General features: G+C 42.1%; 1 protein-coding gene across 3 annotated transcripts in view; it reads right to left on the bottom strand.

Moving 5' to 3' along the window:
* Positions 1-18,393, bottom strand: part of CRTC3 (CREB regulated transcription coactivator 3) — a 121,649-nt gene that overhangs the window by 41,818 nt on the left and 61,438 nt on the right. For all 3 annotated transcript variants that reach the window (XM_056572120.1, XM_056572121.1, XM_056572122.1), the window contains exon 4: positions 4,832-4,893. In XM_056572120.1, coding sequence (XP_056428095.1) covers positions 4,832-4,893 — 62 coding nt within the window. The remainder of the gene's footprint in view (positions 1-4,831; positions 4,894-18,393) is intronic.

Genomic DNA, 18,393 nt, shown 5'->3' with positions numbered 1-18,393 from the left:
CCCCCACAATAGGTGTAGGCAGCGAGGTCCCCCCACAATAGGTGTAGGCAGCGAGGTCCCCCCACAATAGGTGTAGGCAGCGAGGTCCCACCACATTAGGTGTAAGCAGCGGTGTTCCCTCACATTAGGTGTAGGCAGCAGGGTGCCCAAACAGTAGGTATAGGCAGCAGGGTCCCCCCCAGTAGGTGTAAGCAGCAGAGTTTTTCCCCCCACAGTAGGTGTAGGCAGCGAGGTCCCCCCACAGTAGGTGTAGGCAGCGAGGTCCCCCCACAGTAGGTGTAGGCAGCGAGGTCCCCCCACAGTAGGTGTAGGCAGCGAGGTCCCCCCACAGTAGGTGTAGGCAGCGAGGTCCCCCCACAGTAGGTGTAGGCAGCGAGGTCCCCCCACAGTAGTTGTAGGCAACGAGGTCCCCCCACAGTAGGTGTAGGCAACGAGGTCCCCCCACAGTATGTGTAGGCAGCGAGGTCCCCCCACAGTAGGTGTAGGCAGTGAGGTCCCCTCACAGTAGGTGTAGGCAGCGAGGTCCCCCCACAGTAGGTGTAGGCAGCGAGGTCCCCCCACAGTAGGTGTAGGCAGCGAGGTCCCCCCACAGTAGGTGTAGGCAGCGGTGTTCCCTCACATTAGGTGTAGGCAGCAGGGTGCCCAAACAGTAGGTGTAGGCAGCAGGGTGCTCAAACAGTAGGTGTAGGCAGCAGGGTCCCCCCCCAGTAGGTGTAGGCAGTGAGGTCCCCCCACAGTAGGTGGAGTTTTTCCCACTCCCCCCCAATCCATGGTTGAAAAAAAATTAAAAAAAATAAAAATGATGCTCACCTGATGTCCCACGTAGCGATCTCAGCAGCAGGGCCTGTGTCTCCCTACCTCCCTGCCACAGTGCAGGCGCCAATGAGTGATGCTGCTCACACGGAGGGGACGCATTCTCCTGTATGTGCATATGCACATACAGGAGAAGGCAGCGCTGTCTGCTGGGGATCAGGGACAAGTGCCCCTGACCTCAGGAGCGGCGGCAGAGGCGTGCTCTTTACCCGGCCGGACATACAATAAATCATCCATTTGCTTGCATCGGTGCACGACCACCATTCAGATAGTGCCGACCATTGCCCTACTATGGGCTCTTGGACAAAATCCGATCGGACTGACCGGTCAGTCCTCCCCTGAATGCATTTAAGTTAGAGATACAATGTGCATATGCTGTAGGGGAAATTAAGTTATTTAACAGAAAAAAACATGGACATAATATCTTAGGTAGTGATATATCTGTTGACATTACTGGGGCAAATAACTGGCAGAACTAACTGTACCGAGAGGTAATAAGATTCTGCAGACGGGAACTTAAAGTGGACAACTGAACTGATGCCAGTCTATGACGCGCCGTTTCTGAAACCCATGTCCTGAAATTTAAGCTTTGGCAAATTTCACTCTGTTTTCTTGGGGCAAGCTCAACTGGGAATGTGTAAGCAGGGACAGGTTTCCTATTTCAGATGCTGATGTAATATCTGCAGTGGAGGTCAGCCTTTCCACTTCTTATGCACTGCACTGAATACAAGTGGCATTTAGTGCCTATAGTATAAGAAGGAAATGGTACCAAAAAACTTGGAACTAGTGCAGAAGGCAAATAAGATTTCACAACACAGTGTGTTACTTTGGCATATTTTACAGCGGTTATCTGGGCTGTAAAAATTGATGTCCGGCTCTCAGGCTAGGCAATCGCTATTAAGATTGGCAGGGGTGCGACTCCCAGCATCCTCTGAGATCAGCTTATGAAGGGGCCAAGGCACTCATGTGACCGCAACAGCCTGTTCAAATGTTTATAATTGCTGTGTACCTGCAATCGTAACACTCTTAGTGGTCTGGCAGTGCAAGGTACTGCTGCATTGTCCCATCCAAGTGAACAGAACAATGCTACAGTAACTATTGCAGATACCAGCTCAGTGTTTCCTGACCAGTATGACCCAGCTGTTTCGAAACTACAACTCCCTGCATGCCCGGACAGCCAAAGGCTGTCCAGGCATGCATGGGGTTGTAGTTTTGCAAAAGCTGGAGGCATACTGGTTATGAAACACTGATCTACTGGGTGAAGGAGGCAGTAATCTGACCCCTGCTTATCCAATATTGTTTGTGTATCCTGAGACAAAATCATCAATTTCTAAGACCCAGATAACCCCTTTAAGAAATCATTAAAAAGGGTTACTGTCATTCAAAAAAAATTTGGACATGTCATGCAGATTGGAGTATATAGGAAAGTATGTTGGCACTCTGCATTATATGGTGGTACTCCTGGGCCAGCACAGGAAACAAAATGTGTTTTGGCACTTGGCCTTTGTAAATTGTCCTGTACCTTTGCCCCTGTATCAGCCTACAAGTTTTGATTGATCAGGGTCTCAGTGCTGAGAACACCACCGACCTCTAGATATAGCAGTATTAAGTGTGCGGCAGCACGCTTCACTCCTGGCTCAGCCTACAGAGCCCATCACTAGCAACAAGACTGATTGAAAGCTGAACTGGGAAATACAGCACGCTTCACACGGCTCTATCTAGGGACCGAGACTCTGACTGATCAAAGTTTACATGACATGTCACAGGTTTTTATTTTTAATGACAGTAATACTTTAAGATGACAAAATAACTGGCGCAGAAGCAGCCAATTAAAGTCAAACCATAGAACCAGGACACTGAAAAAGTCAAGTATAACCTCTGACAGGGCTTCAATTTTATACTTAAATGGTATTAATCAATATTTTTAACAAAACATTTCTGGAGCTGATCTTCTCTATGCAGAGGATTTGGAGCACAGCGCCAAAGTCAGATTATTAAAAGAAATAAAAAAAATAAAAGCATACATAAAAATAATGGCTGCCTAATACAACACTGTGAGCTGCTTAAGAGCAATGGGTTCCTTGAAGAATGATCAGTGGTTCTGGTTCTGTCACTTATACCATAGGGAAGGCAAGCAGATTTCAGCTTGACCAATGTTAACATATTTAAGCCAAATTTAAACCAAATAGCACTGGGCAAGAAAAGCAGAACACATTACCCAACCCTGCATGAAGCTTTTCTGATGCAGGAATGGCATTAGGGTTGCCCTTGAGTGAAAACTGTTTTAGCAGTTTCCTTGACTTAGAAAAGTTGGAAATCATTGGTATAAGGGGTGTGAATCACCAAGAATTTGGCAATACGATTTGAATCGCGATACCAGTGGGGCGATTCGATATATCCCGATATATTGCGATACTGTCTAGGTGACGATACATCACGATATATCCCAGACAGATGAATAGAGTTCTATTGAACTCCATTGATCTGCGATCCATTGATAGAGCCTGGTCCAGCCAGGCTCTATCAATGACAGAGCCACGGAGAGCAGGGAAGCAGAGGTAAGCCCTCTGGCTACCTCCACAGTGGATCGCCCGCCCGCGATCGCGCTGCGGGGGGGGGGGGGGGGGCGATCCACCCCACTAGCCCACCAGGGAGCATTCACAGATCCCTTTAGACGCCGCTGTCAGCTTTGACAGCAGCGATCTAAAGGGTTAATAGCCAGCATGCTGGCTTTTAGCGGCGGCCCCCGGCTACTGAGAACAACCGAGGGCCGCAGAGTATGGAGCGGGCACGAGTCCGGAGCCCGCTCCATACACACTGCAGAGCACCGCATGCTGGATATAAGCGTCGGTGATGCATCAACGGCCCCCGGCTACTGAAATCAGCTGGGGGCCGCAGAGTACGGAGCGGGCACGAGTCGGAGCCCGCTCTGTACACCCAGAGCGTCGCCGCGCCAGATCCGGCCTGCCTGGCTCCAGAAATGTGGAACTTGTATCTCCTGATGCCCGGGACATGCTGTTCCGGGCATCAGGTGATATTAATTTCACATCCCTAAAAGGATCGATTCAAAAATATTTTGAATCGATTCAGTATCGCCAAGTGAAATCGATTTTTTTCCTACATCCCTAATTGTTAGAAAGAGAATCTGCCAACCATGCATCATTTCAAGAGCTTTAGACATAGGGAGGTACAGAGAGCGAAAAATCAAATGATACCCTGCCTGATTGCACAGTAATAAAATCATGCTTCCCTTTCAAGTTCAAATGTAATAGAGGTAGTGCTTTGCTGCAGTTTACACACCCCCTCCTTTACCTGCATAACTGATGTACAAGGTCAGTGCTGGAATCCAAGCAGGGAAAGTGGGGGAGGGAGGAGGTGTTCATGATGCAGTTCAGAACCACCTCTATGAGATTAGAAAGAAAACATGATTTCATTACTTTGCAAACAGCCATCACCTAAGACAAGCATGATTTTTTTTTTATCTCCCTATTTGCATCTCTGAGTGGGATATAGAACTGATGGATTTCATTTAAGGCTCCTTTTCACACTGCCTTCAGGACCCATCACTAACAGGTCCGCCAGGCTCTATTTTTGTTTCTTCGGAAAACGGGCCTGTTACCTGACGGGTCCCAACGGACTCCATTCACTAGGATGGACTTGTTATTTTTTTTTTTCCGGCGAGTAGCGGGAGAAAAATTTGTGCGCACACAAATTTTTCTGCCGCTATTTGCGATCCTAAAATAACGGGCTTCACGCTGCCGGAGACAAATAGCCATGTGAAAGTAGCCTTAGCAGTATACAATATCCAAATCTCTTTCTAGTAGTGGGTGCAGTAGTTGACTATGTGTGATGTCCCTTCTACTGAATATGAGAGGGCAATAGCATAGAGTAGATAGACCTCCAGCCGTAAATTCAGGGCTTCGGACTGCACCCGAAGGATCTATGTAAATGGACAACACAATTCTTTAAAAAAAAATTATCCACAGCCAACAGTCTTTTTGAATATTGTTGTGCTTACCTTCTCCAGCAGTTATCAGGTGGAGGGGAGAGATAAACCGATCCATACGGAGAGCTCTCACAGTGATTCACAGTTAAGGAAAAGCAGATAGAAAACATTTTACTTGACAAAATATAGTACTGCTCTCTATAGTTTGCCTGTCATCTTGAACAAGGCCTCAGACACAAACCAGGCTTATCCTGCAGCTCAACAAATTCTTCCAGAACACAGAGCCTGAAATAGGAATTTAGAGCACTATTTGCTGGGAGCTAATCTAGAATTACTGCCTGTAACTAAATCTGTGCTAAGCACCATGGCGGAACAAAAGACAGAATTGTAGTGATCAGAAAAATACGAATGAAGAGCCAGGAATGATTTCTGGCGATTACATGGAGTAACAAACAGGTCCCTTAAATTTAACTCATTGACTCACAAAGCTCAGCACAGGAAGAACGCTTCGGTGTAAAATGTACAGCTTTGCCATCCTTATCAAATGTAATAGATATTTACAAACTAAATTTCCCATCTCTGGAAATCTGGCGCCATGTGGGTTACTTAATAGGAATATAACCTTGTAACGTTAGAGCCAGGGAACTGGGAAAGACCTTGTGCAGCAAACTTATCGCACCAAGCAGTCAGGGCTATGGGTGAACCTGGTTTTCATGCTGCATGCTATTAGGACAGAATGCAGAGACAACCAAAACAGATGGAAAGCTACGTCATGCAGGCTTATAACAGTGCTTCAATGATTCTCTAATGACCTTTTCACTTAAATGCTTACATTGGTTCAAAGATTGAAAATTAACATTTTTTTTTGTAAACTAGACTTTCCTGTAAAAGAAAAAAAAATCCTCAGGCTGATATTACAGCTTCCATAGGGTTTTCATTATATTTTAAATGGACCTGACAAGGGGTCTTTTACACGATATTTTATACAAAAAAAAAATGAAACAGGCAGTAAACCCGTTCTGTGTTCAATTACCCATTAGTTGTACTTCATCCGTGAAGCCGCTTACCTTTATACTGGAAAATGAGGCTGTCTGCCTGTATAGATGGACAGTGCAAGACTGTCGTAATAAAGAAAAACACTGTTCTATAGGAACGCTTGTAAACACAGAATACAGGATATTAAACAAAATAAAAAAAAGTAGAAGGCTAATGATAGTAACACAAAAATAACAAAATATAAAAACTACATAGATATATGTTCTATTCTATACTTCTCTTTGACGCAGGCAGTACTGTTACAGGCTATTGGCTGACCTACAAGCAGCAATCATTTTCAGCTCTGTCTGGTCATTCATTGTAACCCATTTCCATATTATTGGGCAATAATGTTTTACAGCACTGCTTAATGGCCATGACTTGTATTGTTCACAGTGCTTTGCTAAAGAAAAATATGAAGGGAAATCTGGGCCAATAAATTCCTTTGTTTAAAGACGAGACTTGTGTAAGATAAAAGACTAAAAGAATAAAATTAAGAATGTTGAAAAAAAGAAAAAACAAAAGCATACACTCCAATAAGTTAATAAACACACGCATAATAGTGATCTATAAAGAACTTCATGGCCTACCAGAGTCAGAGTCATTCTATTGCCAGCACTACAAAAAAAATTTTTTTAAATAAAATAGCGTAGTTTCAGTAGACATTTACTGGTATGTGAAACTGTAGATCACAAACCCATTAAAAACAGACTTATGATTAAAAAACATAAAAAGATTTGTTCTGCCAAATCTCCGGCAGAAATTGAAGCCGGCGGCACTAGGACCGCGCTGACTGCATTGCTGTCCCCATAGATGGTAAAGCATTTCTGAGCAGATCTCTCAAAAGATCCTCCCAGAAATGCATTGCCGTCTATAGGGATGCCGCCATTGCCGCCATCTCAATCTCCGGCAGAAATTCTGCCCGGAGATTCTGCAGTGTGAACCTAGCCTTATAGACCTAGTCAGATCCCACTATCACGGTCTTGATCTGCCAACATATATCTAATGTTTCTGCGCCCCCCCAAATGCGAATGTACCAACTAGATTTCTTTTCTCTTCTTTTTAACCCCTTAAGGACATAGCGTTTTTCCGTTTTTGAACTTTCGTTTCTTCCTCCTTTCCTTTTAAAAACCATAACCCTTTCAAATTTCCACCTAAAAATCCTTATTTTTTGCGCCTGTGTGACAAAATTGAAGAAAAAATGCAATTTTGTTAATTTTGGGGGCTTTCGTTTCTACGCAGTAAATTTTTCAGTAAAAATTACACCTTATCTTTATTCTGTAGGTCCATACAATTAAAATGATATCCTACTTATATAGGTTTGATTTTGTCTTACTTCTGGAAAAAACTCATAACTACATGCATGAAAATGAAAATTTATACGTTTAAAACTGAAATCTTCTGACCCCTATAACTTATTTTTCCGCATACAGGGCGGTATGAGGGCTCATTTTTTTTGCGCCATGATCGGTACCCTCTTTGTTTTGATCAGACTTTTTGATTGCTTTTTATTCATTTTTTTTTGTATAGAAAGTGACCAAAAATACGCTATTTTGGAATATAGAATTTTTTGGCGCGTACGCCATTGACCGTGCGGTTTAATTAACTATATATTTATATAGTTCGGACATTTACGCACACGGCTATACCACGTATGTTCATTTTTTTTTTACAGAGGTTTTTTTTAAAATGGGAAAGAGGAGGAGATTCAAAACTTTTATTAGGGGAGGGGTTAAACCATCTTTATTAACTTTTTTTTTCAAAGTTATAGCTCCCATAGGGTCTGATCTCTTACACGGTTCAATGCTATGCCATTGCATATCAATGATCAGTGTTATCGCCGCTTGACTTTTATCTCAGGCAGGGGAGCTATCGGACACTGAGGAGGCAGGTAAGGGACCCTCCTCGTGCGTCCTAGCTGATCGGGACCTCCTGCTTTCACTACGGTGGTCCCGATCAGCCCGACTGAGCTTCCGGGAAGCTTTCACTTTTACTTTAGACGCGGCAATCAACTTTGATTGGCGCGTCTAAAGAGTTAATGCCGGACATCTGCCTGAACGGCGATGTATGGATTTGGCCACAGGTCATGGTTGCCGATAGCAGCCGATACCGTGCGGGTATGATGCGAGCTCAGCACCTGAGCTCGCTTCATAACCCTGCTTTGCCGCAGCGCTGTTTAGAAATGGCATTTTATGGAAAGGGGTTAAAGCTTAGGGCAAGATGATACTACTTTTAAAAAACAAAAAGTGGGACTTTACCAATGCTCGTAGCAGTGCAGTGCCGACCCAAGATCTTCGTTTGCAGTTTAATTTTTTGTACATTGTTTTTTGAGTTTTTGCTTTACGTTGTTAACATTGTTTAGCAATATGCTTTACAGAAGCTACATGGACACAGGAAACAACAGACTGAAGAGGGCCCTAGTGACTTCTATGGGAGAATTTTCTAGGCATGCTCTGTGAACTATGCAGCAGTCAGTGTGCAGGAAGGGGGGAAGCTAATCTTGGAGCACCAAATATTGGTAACTGAACTGACATTACCAAATCTGTATACTGGTGTCACCAGTCACTATACTGTCTGTCTGACACCGAGAAGACTCATGGAAAGGGATCTTAACAAAACAGGAGATGTTTATTATTAGGCTTTGTGTCCAAAACAAAAAACCTGGCCACTAAGCCTAAGAATGTGGATTATAGAATGCAAAATTAGGGGGAAATAAATAAAAAGAATATATATATATATTATAAAAACATGGTTTAAAAAAATAGGTCATGAAGATAGTTGCTTGCTCATCCCGGTTTCTGAAAATATGTAGAGCTGTATGACACACACAGATATAGCTCAAGGGAGACATTAGGAGAATGTGACTAGCATATTAGGGTACTGAGGAGATAGATTTGTCTCTCTGGCTTAGGGTGGGTTCACACCACGTTTTTGCAATACAGTTTTTTTTATCAGGTTTTTGATTTAAAAAAAAACGGATTCCTCAAAACCTGACTAAACTGTACTGTAACTGTACTAACCATATACGGTTTGAAAAATGATGTCAGGATGCATCCGTTTTTTAACCCCTTTAGGACCAGGGTTTTTTCCATTTTCGTTTTTTGCTCCTTGCCTTTAAAAAATCATAACTCTTTCAATTTTGAACGCTGTTTTGTAACTTTTGGGGGCTTCCGTTTCTACGTAGTACATTTTTCGGTAAAAAGGACACCTTATCTTTATTCTGTAGGTTCATACGATTAAAATGATACCCTACTTATATAGTTTTGATTTTGTCGTACTTCTGGGAAAAATCATAACTTCATGCAGGAAAATTAATACATTTAAAATAGTCATTTCTGACCTCTATAACTTTTTTATTTTTCCGCGTATGGGGCGGTATGAGGGCTCATTTTTTGCGCCATGATGTGAAGTTTTTAACGGTACCATGTTTGCATTGATGGGACATACTGAAAGGGACCAAAAATGCACTATTTTGGACTTTGGAATTTTTTTTTGCGCGTACGCCATTGACCGTGCGGTTTAATTAACGATATATTTTTATAATTCGGACATTTCTGCACGCAGCGATACCATATATGTTAATTTTTATTTACACTGTGTTTTTTGTTTTTAATGGGAAAAGGGGGGCAATTCAAACTTTTAATATGGGAGGGATTAAATGATCTTTATTCACTTTTTTTTTGCAGTCTTATAGCTCCCATAGGGACCTATAACACTGCACACACTGATCTTTTACATTGATCACTAGTTTCTCATAAGAAACCAGTGATCGATGATTCTGCCGCTTGACTGCTCATACCTGGATCTCAGGCACTGAGCAGTCATTCGGCGATCGGACAGCGAGGAGGCAGGTAGGGACCTGCTGTCCTGTAAGCTGTTCGATTTCGCCGCGGCTATCCCGAACAGCCCACTGAGCTAACCGGCATACTTTCACTTTAGAAGCGGCGTTCAACTTTGAATGCCGCGTCAAAAGGGTTAATAGCCGATCAATGCCGCGCGCTATTAGCCATGGGTCCCGGCCATTGTTAGAGGCCTGGCCCGACCCGTTACGCCGTGGCCCCGCGTTATAGATCGGGAGCAGACACATGACGTTCCAGTACATCATGTGTCCTTAAGGGGTTAAGAAAAAAAACTTATGTTTTGAACTAATCACTCCATTATGAATAAAGTTTCACTTGTTTGATTGAAATTTCAAGAAAAAAAACTGTGCAAAGTAAAAAAAAAACTGGATGGAACCATATGCACATACAGGTCTGTACGGTTCCCATTGACTCCCATGTTAAAAAAAAAAACGTATACGGGTCAATACGGTTTTTCACCTGGACCAAAAACCGTGGCAGGCCACGGTTTTCTGTCCAGAAAAAAAAAAGTAAAAAATCGTGTGGTGTGAAAAACGGAGATAACCGTATACAATATGGTGCATACGGTTTTGAATGGAAAGTCTATGACCACGGTTTGCTGTACGGTTGCATACGTTTAAAAAAAAAAAAAAAAAAAAACGTATCCAAAAACTGTATAGAAACTCGTAGTGTGAACCCACCCTTAGAGCAGTTCGCTGCAGAATAAATCTGTACATCTGTACAACTGAATCCAACCTAAATGTATGTATCAGTCTATAAACCTGACATAAAAAAAACAAAAAAAAACAATAGTTCTTTATAGCCCAGTTTTCGCCACAGTTGATTGACTTAAGTGTAACAAAAAAGCAGTATTTAATTTAACTCCTTAATGACGCAGGACGTATATTTACGTCCTGCGCCAACTCCCGCGATATAACGCAGGGTCACGCGGTGACCCCGCGTCATATCTGGTCAGTGCCGGAGGCCATCAATGGCTGGGACCCGTGGCTAAAACCGGACATCACTGATCGCAGTGATGCCCGGTATTAACCCTTCAGATGCAGCGATCATAGTTCATCGCCATGTCTGAAGTGAAAGTGAAACCGTTTAAAATTGTCATCTTCTGACCCCTATAACTTTTACATTTTTCCGCATATGGGGCAGCGTTAGGGCTCATTTTTTGCGCTGTGAGCTGAAGTTTTTAGCGGTACCATTTTTGTATTGATCGGACTTGTTGATCACTTTTTAGGATAAATTTCCACTTTCAGTTTTTGAGCCAAAGTCTGAAGTGGATCCATAATGGAGGGGAAGTGTAAGTCCTTCCTTTATATGTCCTATTCCTTTTGAATACATTTCTGGCTTAGGCTCAAAAACTGCAGTGGCAGTATTCCAAAAACTGCAAGAAATAAACCAAGTGGAAACTTAGCCTTATAAATTTTTTCCTGATCTAAAAAGTGCACTATTTTGATAAAAATGCACTATTTTGTACTTTGGAATTTTTTTGCGCGTACCCCATTGACCGTGCGGTTTAATTAATTATATATTTTTATAATTCGGACATTTTCGCACGGGGCGATACCACACGTTTATTTTTATTTACACTGTTTTGTTTTTTAAATGGGAAAAGGGGGGTGATTCAAACTTTTATTAGGGGAGGGGTTAAATGATCTTTATTCGCTTTTTTTTTTTGCAGTGTTATAGCTCCCATAGGGGACTATAACACTGCACACACTGATCTTTATCATTGATCACTGGTTTCGCATAGGAAATCAGTGATCAATGATTCTCCCTCTTGACTGCTCATGCCTGGATCTCAGGCACTGAGCAGTCATTCGGAGATCGGACACCAGGAGGCAAGGTAGAAGACCCTCCTCGTGTCCCAGAGCTGTTCGGGATGCCGCAATTTCGCTGCGGACTCATGACGTACCGATACGTCCTTGGTCCTTAAGAGGTTAAGAGGTTGAAGGGGTTATCCAGGAAAAAACTTTTTTCTTTTATATTTCAAATGGCTCCAAAAAGTTAAACAGATTTGTAAATGACTTCTATTAAAAAATATTAATCCTTTCAGTACTTCTGAGCTGCTGAAGTTGAGTTGTTCTTTTCTGTCTAAGTGCTCTCTGATGACACGTGTCTTGGGAACTGTCCAGAGTAGAAGCAAATCCCCATAGCAAACCTCTTCAACTCTGTGCAGTTCCCGAGACAAGCAGAGATGTCAGCAGAGAGCACTGTTGCCAGACAGAAAAGAACAACTCAACTTCAGCAGTTGATAATTATTGGAAGGATTAAGATTTTTTAATAGAAGTAATTTACAAATCTGTTTAACTTTCTGGAGCCAGTTTATATTAAAAAAAAAATTAAAATAAAAAAAAGTATTTTTTTCTGGAATACCTCTTTAACCCCTTAATGGACAATTTTATTTTTTATGTTTTCGTTTTTTCCTCCTCGCCTTCAAAAAATCATAAGTATTTTATATTTTTCATTCCCAGACTAGTATGAGGGCTTGTTTTTTGCGCGAACAGTTGTCCGTTGTAATGCCATCACTTACTTTACCATAAAATGTATGGCGCAACCAAAAAAAACTATTTGTGTGGGGAAATTAAAAAGAAGAAACAAATTTTGCACATTTTGGAAGGTTTCGTTTTCATGCCGTACAATTTACGGGAAAAATGACAAGTGTTCTTTATTCTTTGGGTCAATACAAATAAAATGATACCCATGATAGAAAAGTATGTTATTACTGTTGCGCTTTAAAAAAAAAAAAAAAAAAATCGCAAACTTTTTAACCAAAATTTGTATGATTAAAATCCCCCTATTTTGAAGACCTACAACTTTTTCATTTTCCGTATAAGCGGCAGTATGAGGGCTCATTTTTTGCGCCGTGATCTGTACTTTTTATTGATACCATATTTGCTTATATAAAACTTTTAATACATTTATCAAGTTTTTTTAATAACATTTTATTAAAAAAAAGCAGCAATTTCGGACTTTTTTTTTTTACGTCCACGCCGTTCACCGTGATATTTTAATAGTTCGGATATTTACGCACACAGTGATAATCAAATATGTATATAAATTTTTTTTCACACTTTTTGGGGATGAAATAGGGAAAATAGGACTATTTGTGTTTTTATAGGGGGTGGGGCTTTTCACATTTTTTACTTTAAATTTTTTTTATTAACCTTTTTTACACTTTATTATTCCCCATAGGGGACTATTTATAGCAATCATTTGATTTCTAATACTGTTCAGTGCTATGCATAGGACATAGCACTGATCAGTGTTATCGGTCATCTTCTGCTCTGGTCTGCTCGATCGCAGACCAGAGCAGAAGACCAAGGGAAGGCAGCGGAGGCATTAATCACGGCATCTGAGGGTTTAATGGCGGACATCCGCATGATCGCGGATGTCCGCCCTTACAGGCAGGTCCCTGGCTGCTATCAGCAGGCGGGACCTGCCGCACATGACCCGAGCACCGCTCCGGTGCTCGCAGTTATGTATAGGATGTAAATGTAAGTACTGGTGCGTTAAGTACCACCTCACCAGGACGTACATTTAAGTCCTGTGTCGTTAAGGACCCGAACATTTTTTGCACATCTGACTTAGAGATTTAGAGATTGTTTTTTCATGAAATTCTACTTTATGTTGGTGGTAAATTTTTGTCGATACTTGCCTAATTTCTTGGCGAAAAATTCCAAAATTTGATGAAAAATTTGAAAATGTAGCATTTTTTTTTTACTTTGAAGCTCTCTACTTATAAGGAAAATGGACATCCCAAATAAATTATATATTGATTCACATATACAATATGTCTACTTTATGTTGGCATCATAAAGTTGACATTTTTTTACTTTTGGAAGACATCAGAGGGCTTCAAAGTTCAGCAGCAATTTTCCAATTTTTAAAAATCGGAAATTTTTAGGGACCAGTTCAGTTTTGAAGTGGATTTTAAGGGCCTTCATATTAGAAATACCCCATAAATGACCCCATTATAAAAACTGCACCCCTCAAAGTATTCAAAATGACATTCAGTAAGTGTGTTAACCCTTTAGGTGTTTCACAGGAATAGCAGCAAAGTGAAGGAGAAAATTCAAGTGAGGAAATACCTAATATGTGGATGTTAAGTGCTCTGTGGGGGCATTAGAGGGCTCAGAAGGGAAGGAGCTAAATGGTTTTTGGGGGGCATGTCAGATTTAGGAAGGCCCTATGGGGCCAGAACAGCAAAAAACTAAACAAAAAAAAAAAAAAAAAACATGGCATACCATTTTGGAAACTACACCCCCTTAAGGCACGTAACAAGGGGTGCAGTGAGCCTTTACACCCCACAGGTGTTTGAAAAATTTCCGCTAAATTTGGACGTGAAAATGGACAGTGGGCTTTGCAAATTAAAAATTAAATTATTTAACCTCCAGCTGTTGCAAGAGTACAACTCTCAGCATGCCCTTTGGCTGTCCGTGCATGCTGTGAGTTGCAGTTACGCAACAGCTGGAGGCACACTGGTTGAAAAACACAGTCTGTTACTTAACTCGTAGTTTTGCAACAGCTGAAGGCACACTGGTTGCGAAACTCTAACTCCCAGCATGCCCTTTGGCTGTGCATCAAGGGAGTTGTTCACCTCCTGCTGTTGCTAAACAACAACTCCCAGCATGCACAGCCAAAGGGCATGCTGGGAGTTGTAGTTTTGCCACCAGCTGTTGCAAAACTACAACTCTCAGCATGCCCTTTGGCTGTGCATGCTGGGAGTTGTTGCTTAGCAACAGCAGGAGGTGAAAAACTCACCTCCTGCTGTATCCTGCCGCCGCCACTGAGGACGCTGCTGCCGCCACCACTGCCTGGGGACCTTCCCCGACAACTCCAGGGACCCTCCACATCAATGCCAGGGACCCCCGCCTGCCCCGATGGACAGGTAAGGGACCCCCGATTTTCCTGACCGCCTGATCACCTCCCAGCAGGCTCAGTGATTGATCAGTCGTCCTGACAGATCAATCACGCGATCGTGAGGTGGCACCCGTGCCACCTCACTCCTGTACAGGTACACCCTGGGTCCTTAATACCAGGGCATTAGGGTGTGCCTGTACACCCTGCGCCTTTAAGTGGTTAAGAGGTTAAAAGCTTAGTCACTAGGAGAGGTGCATGCAGAAAAAAAATCCGAGACAAAAGTGCCTAAAGCCAAATTTTTGATATTATAATGGTAAAAGGAGGTGGAAACTAAATGTCTGTCTCTAGGTAAACTCACAAATACAGAAACAATTATTTAAAATATTTTTTTTTTTTTATGTTACAAGATAATGAAAAGGAGTTGTAAATTTTGCTTAAAAACACAATCAGATCAACACAAGTGGATGTTGAAATCCACATTTACAGCAAAATATGTACTTCTGCTTAAACAGTCTCTTTTGACTAGGGGATTGTCTCCATCCAGCAAGGAAGAGGTTACATGCAGAGAACCAACAAACACATTGTAAAACAGACAGGAAGGAAGAGTTTACTGAAGTTTGAGTGCATTCCCTCTAAGGACTCCAGCTGTGATGCAGGGATTAGACTAGTTGTACAAACAAGGAGTGTCTTTGGCAATCCATATTTCGTCTTTTCAGAAAAAACACTCCTACTCAATGCTATGTCAACACAGGCTGCAGATTGTGTTTTGTCTCTAAGAACATTGCTAGAACTAGTGTTCTGCAAAGCTTTACACCATCTTGTCATTTCAGGAAAGATACTGTTTGCTCGGAGCTACACGTGTAGCAGAGCTGAGCCTGTCATTCAACTATTTGAGGTTGCACTGTTTGTGTATTTTAACTCTGAACCAGGAAAATCCACCAGACTTGTGGGTCGATTTATGTAAAAACAACAAACAACTTACTATGATTTGCGCCAAATGAAAATCCAGCATTGTTGCAGGACGTTTTCTGGCTACGCTTTACATACAAGTGTTGAATATGAATACACAGTATGTGAATGTAAACTTCATGCGTGAATGAAAACACAAGGTCATCTGACCAACATGTTTTACAAGTCTGAGCAGAAGAAAGCAGCTACCTTTCCCTAGAGCGAGGACATTCCCTCAAACCTTTGCCTTAATAGGATGGTGGCTGTACCTGCTGGATGTGCTGCATTCCGACAGTGGCCACGACATACACATCAAAGCTTGAGGAGCAGAATATGACTGAAGTCAAGCAATGCACGCAGATCTTTACGTCTAGAAAACAAACAGCTCTGCAGGACATACTGTTCTCAATGTCTTCCCGAGAAGAATTGAAAATGGTATAAGCAATGCCAAAACTTATCTTACGGATTTGGAACAGGCAAGTGCTAAAGTGCTTTGCTGAGTGGAGGAACACTTACACCAGTAGCTGCTAGAACATGCAGCCATGTGTCTTATGCTGTAATGAAGTTTATTATCATAGACTAAGTGTCATTGTAAAGTGTGGCACTCTAATAATAGTATGTACAAAGTAGAAAATGATTATGCTACTGTCTTTAAGTGACAACTACTACATTGTTACTCTCCAGCAGTAGCTACCACATGGGACAAATGCCTTTCCCTAATGGACTCCTACCCGTTGCAACTACAACAAGAAACCTCACTGCATAGCTTCCAGCCATAGACTGAAACTGCATCTTGTAACACCAGGCTCTCCTTTGGAAAAGATACAGAAATATATCAGATTTAATGGGTTTTCCTGGCTAATTCATAGATAATCGTCAGAATAGGCCATCAATCGCTAATGGGTAGGGTGCTGACAAGACGCACTGGAGCGTAGCTGATCAGCATAGACATTAGACAGTAGTAATGATCAGTGTTTCTGTGAATACAGCACTTACTAAAGCCAAAAGCAGTCTCTCTCTGCAGTTTGTGCCTCTTCCTTTCCACACTTTAAAGAGTACCTGTCACCAAATAAAACTTTTATTATAGTGTTCCTTGTGTAATTAGCAGACACTTTCCCATGCACTTGCTTTTAAAATTATCAACATAAATATGTAAAAATGTAATAGAAGAAACAGCCACTAGGTGGCTCTGTTCTGTTCCCTGTCACAATTAATGTTCCTGGCCTGGCAGGAGACCAAACTAAGTGTTTCTCTGCACTGAGCTTTATTGACAGCTGCAAAGAGCCTCCCTGAAACATGCATAGAGCGTGAGGTCTTCTATTCATCAAAGAACTGCAACCGTGTGAAGGTGGAAGTGGTCCCCCCAGCAGGCTTCAGTGATGTCATGCCTGCTGGGAAACGCCCACTTTATCCTGCTGGGAGATTGCACTGTGTGAGCAAGAATAAAAATGTAGGATACATATCATTTTAACCCCTTAACGATGAAGGACATATATTTACGTCCTCTGCCGGCTCCCGTGATATGCGACATATCGGGTCGGTCCCGGCAGCCATCAACGGTCGGGACCCGTGGCTAATACAGGACATCACTGATCACGGTGATGCCCTGTATTAACCCTTCAGACACGGCGATCAAAGCTGACCGCCGAGTCTGAAGCGAAAGTGAAAGTATCCCGGCTGCCCAGTCGGGCTGTTCGGGGCTGCCGCGATTACCTGCTTCCTCGGTGTCCGATCGGAGAATGACTGCTCCATGCCTGAGATCCAGGCAGGAGCAGTCAAGCGCCGATAACACTGATCACAGGCGTGTTAATACATGCCAGTGATCTGTGTAAAAGATCAGTGTGTGCAGTGTTATAGGTCCCTATGGGAGCTATAACTTTGCAAAAAAAAAGTTAAAAAAAAGTGTTAATAAAGATCATTTAACCCCTTCTGTCAGGCCCAGGCCTGAGTATTAAATCATATAAGTGTATTATAATTGCATCTGTGTATAAACTAAGACCTGGGGGGTGAGGGGTCATTCAGATGTATTCAGGTGTATCCTGTGTCTTTTGTGTATTGCAGTTTATTAGGGGGGCCTGGCTGTGTGTTTACATAGTCTTTGAAGTTCTGCACTCTGGTCCCATCATATAATCAACCAGACAAGAGGGTCAGGAAGAGAGATGCCCCCCTGGTGGGATCAGAGGGGAGGGGGGAATGGAGTCCCTCCAAAAAGGAGATATATAATATTTAACAATGCTAGAGTCAGTTGTTAAGATCTGTGCCCCAAGCTGACAAGACCATCCTAAGAACAGCTGGAGAACCACTCTCATGGACTGCTATACTATTATGCTGTAAGAACTTAATTTTTGCTTTTCTGAACTTGTATTGCTAAACTCTTTTATATATTTTTGTAACTGTACGTCATTTGTTTCTGTATTTTTATATAGTCAGCACTGTGATACCTTTTAATTTTTTTTTTATTTCATTTTAATTAATCAGCTCTGGTCTTTGATCTCTAAATATATGAGCTCACCTTTCTGAACGCGGCTTGGGTGAAAAACGTTTATCTAAGGGTTAATTTGGTGACTTGCTGGGACTAATAGTGGATACCCAGAGGTCTGGTGGCTTTAACCCTTGCACCATCACTCTCTCTCTAGCGTCTTGGCTGGACCAATAGGGTGTGATCGTGACACCTTCCCTAATAAAAGTTTGAATAACCCCCCCTTTTCCCATTAAAAAAATTAAACAGTGTAAATAAAAATAAACATATGTGGTATCGCCGCATGCATAAATGTCAGAACTATTAAAATATATCAATTAAACCGCACGGTCAATGGCGTACAAAAAGTCCCAAAAAGCGTATTTTCGTTCACTTTTTACCAATAAAAACTTCAGATCACGGCGCAAAAAATGAGCCCTCATACCACCCTGTATGTGGAAAAATAAAAAAGTTATAGG

The sequence above is a fragment of the Hyla sarda genome, chromosome 4 (genome assembly GCF_029499605.1).
Source record: "Hyla sarda isolate aHylSar1 chromosome 4, aHylSar1.hap1, whole genome shotgun sequence".
NCBI lineage: Eukaryota > Metazoa > Chordata > Amphibia > Anura > Hylidae > Hyla > Hyla sarda.
The sequence above is the reverse complement of the archived record's forward strand: the minus strand, read 5'-3'. Positions and strand labels throughout refer to the sequence as shown.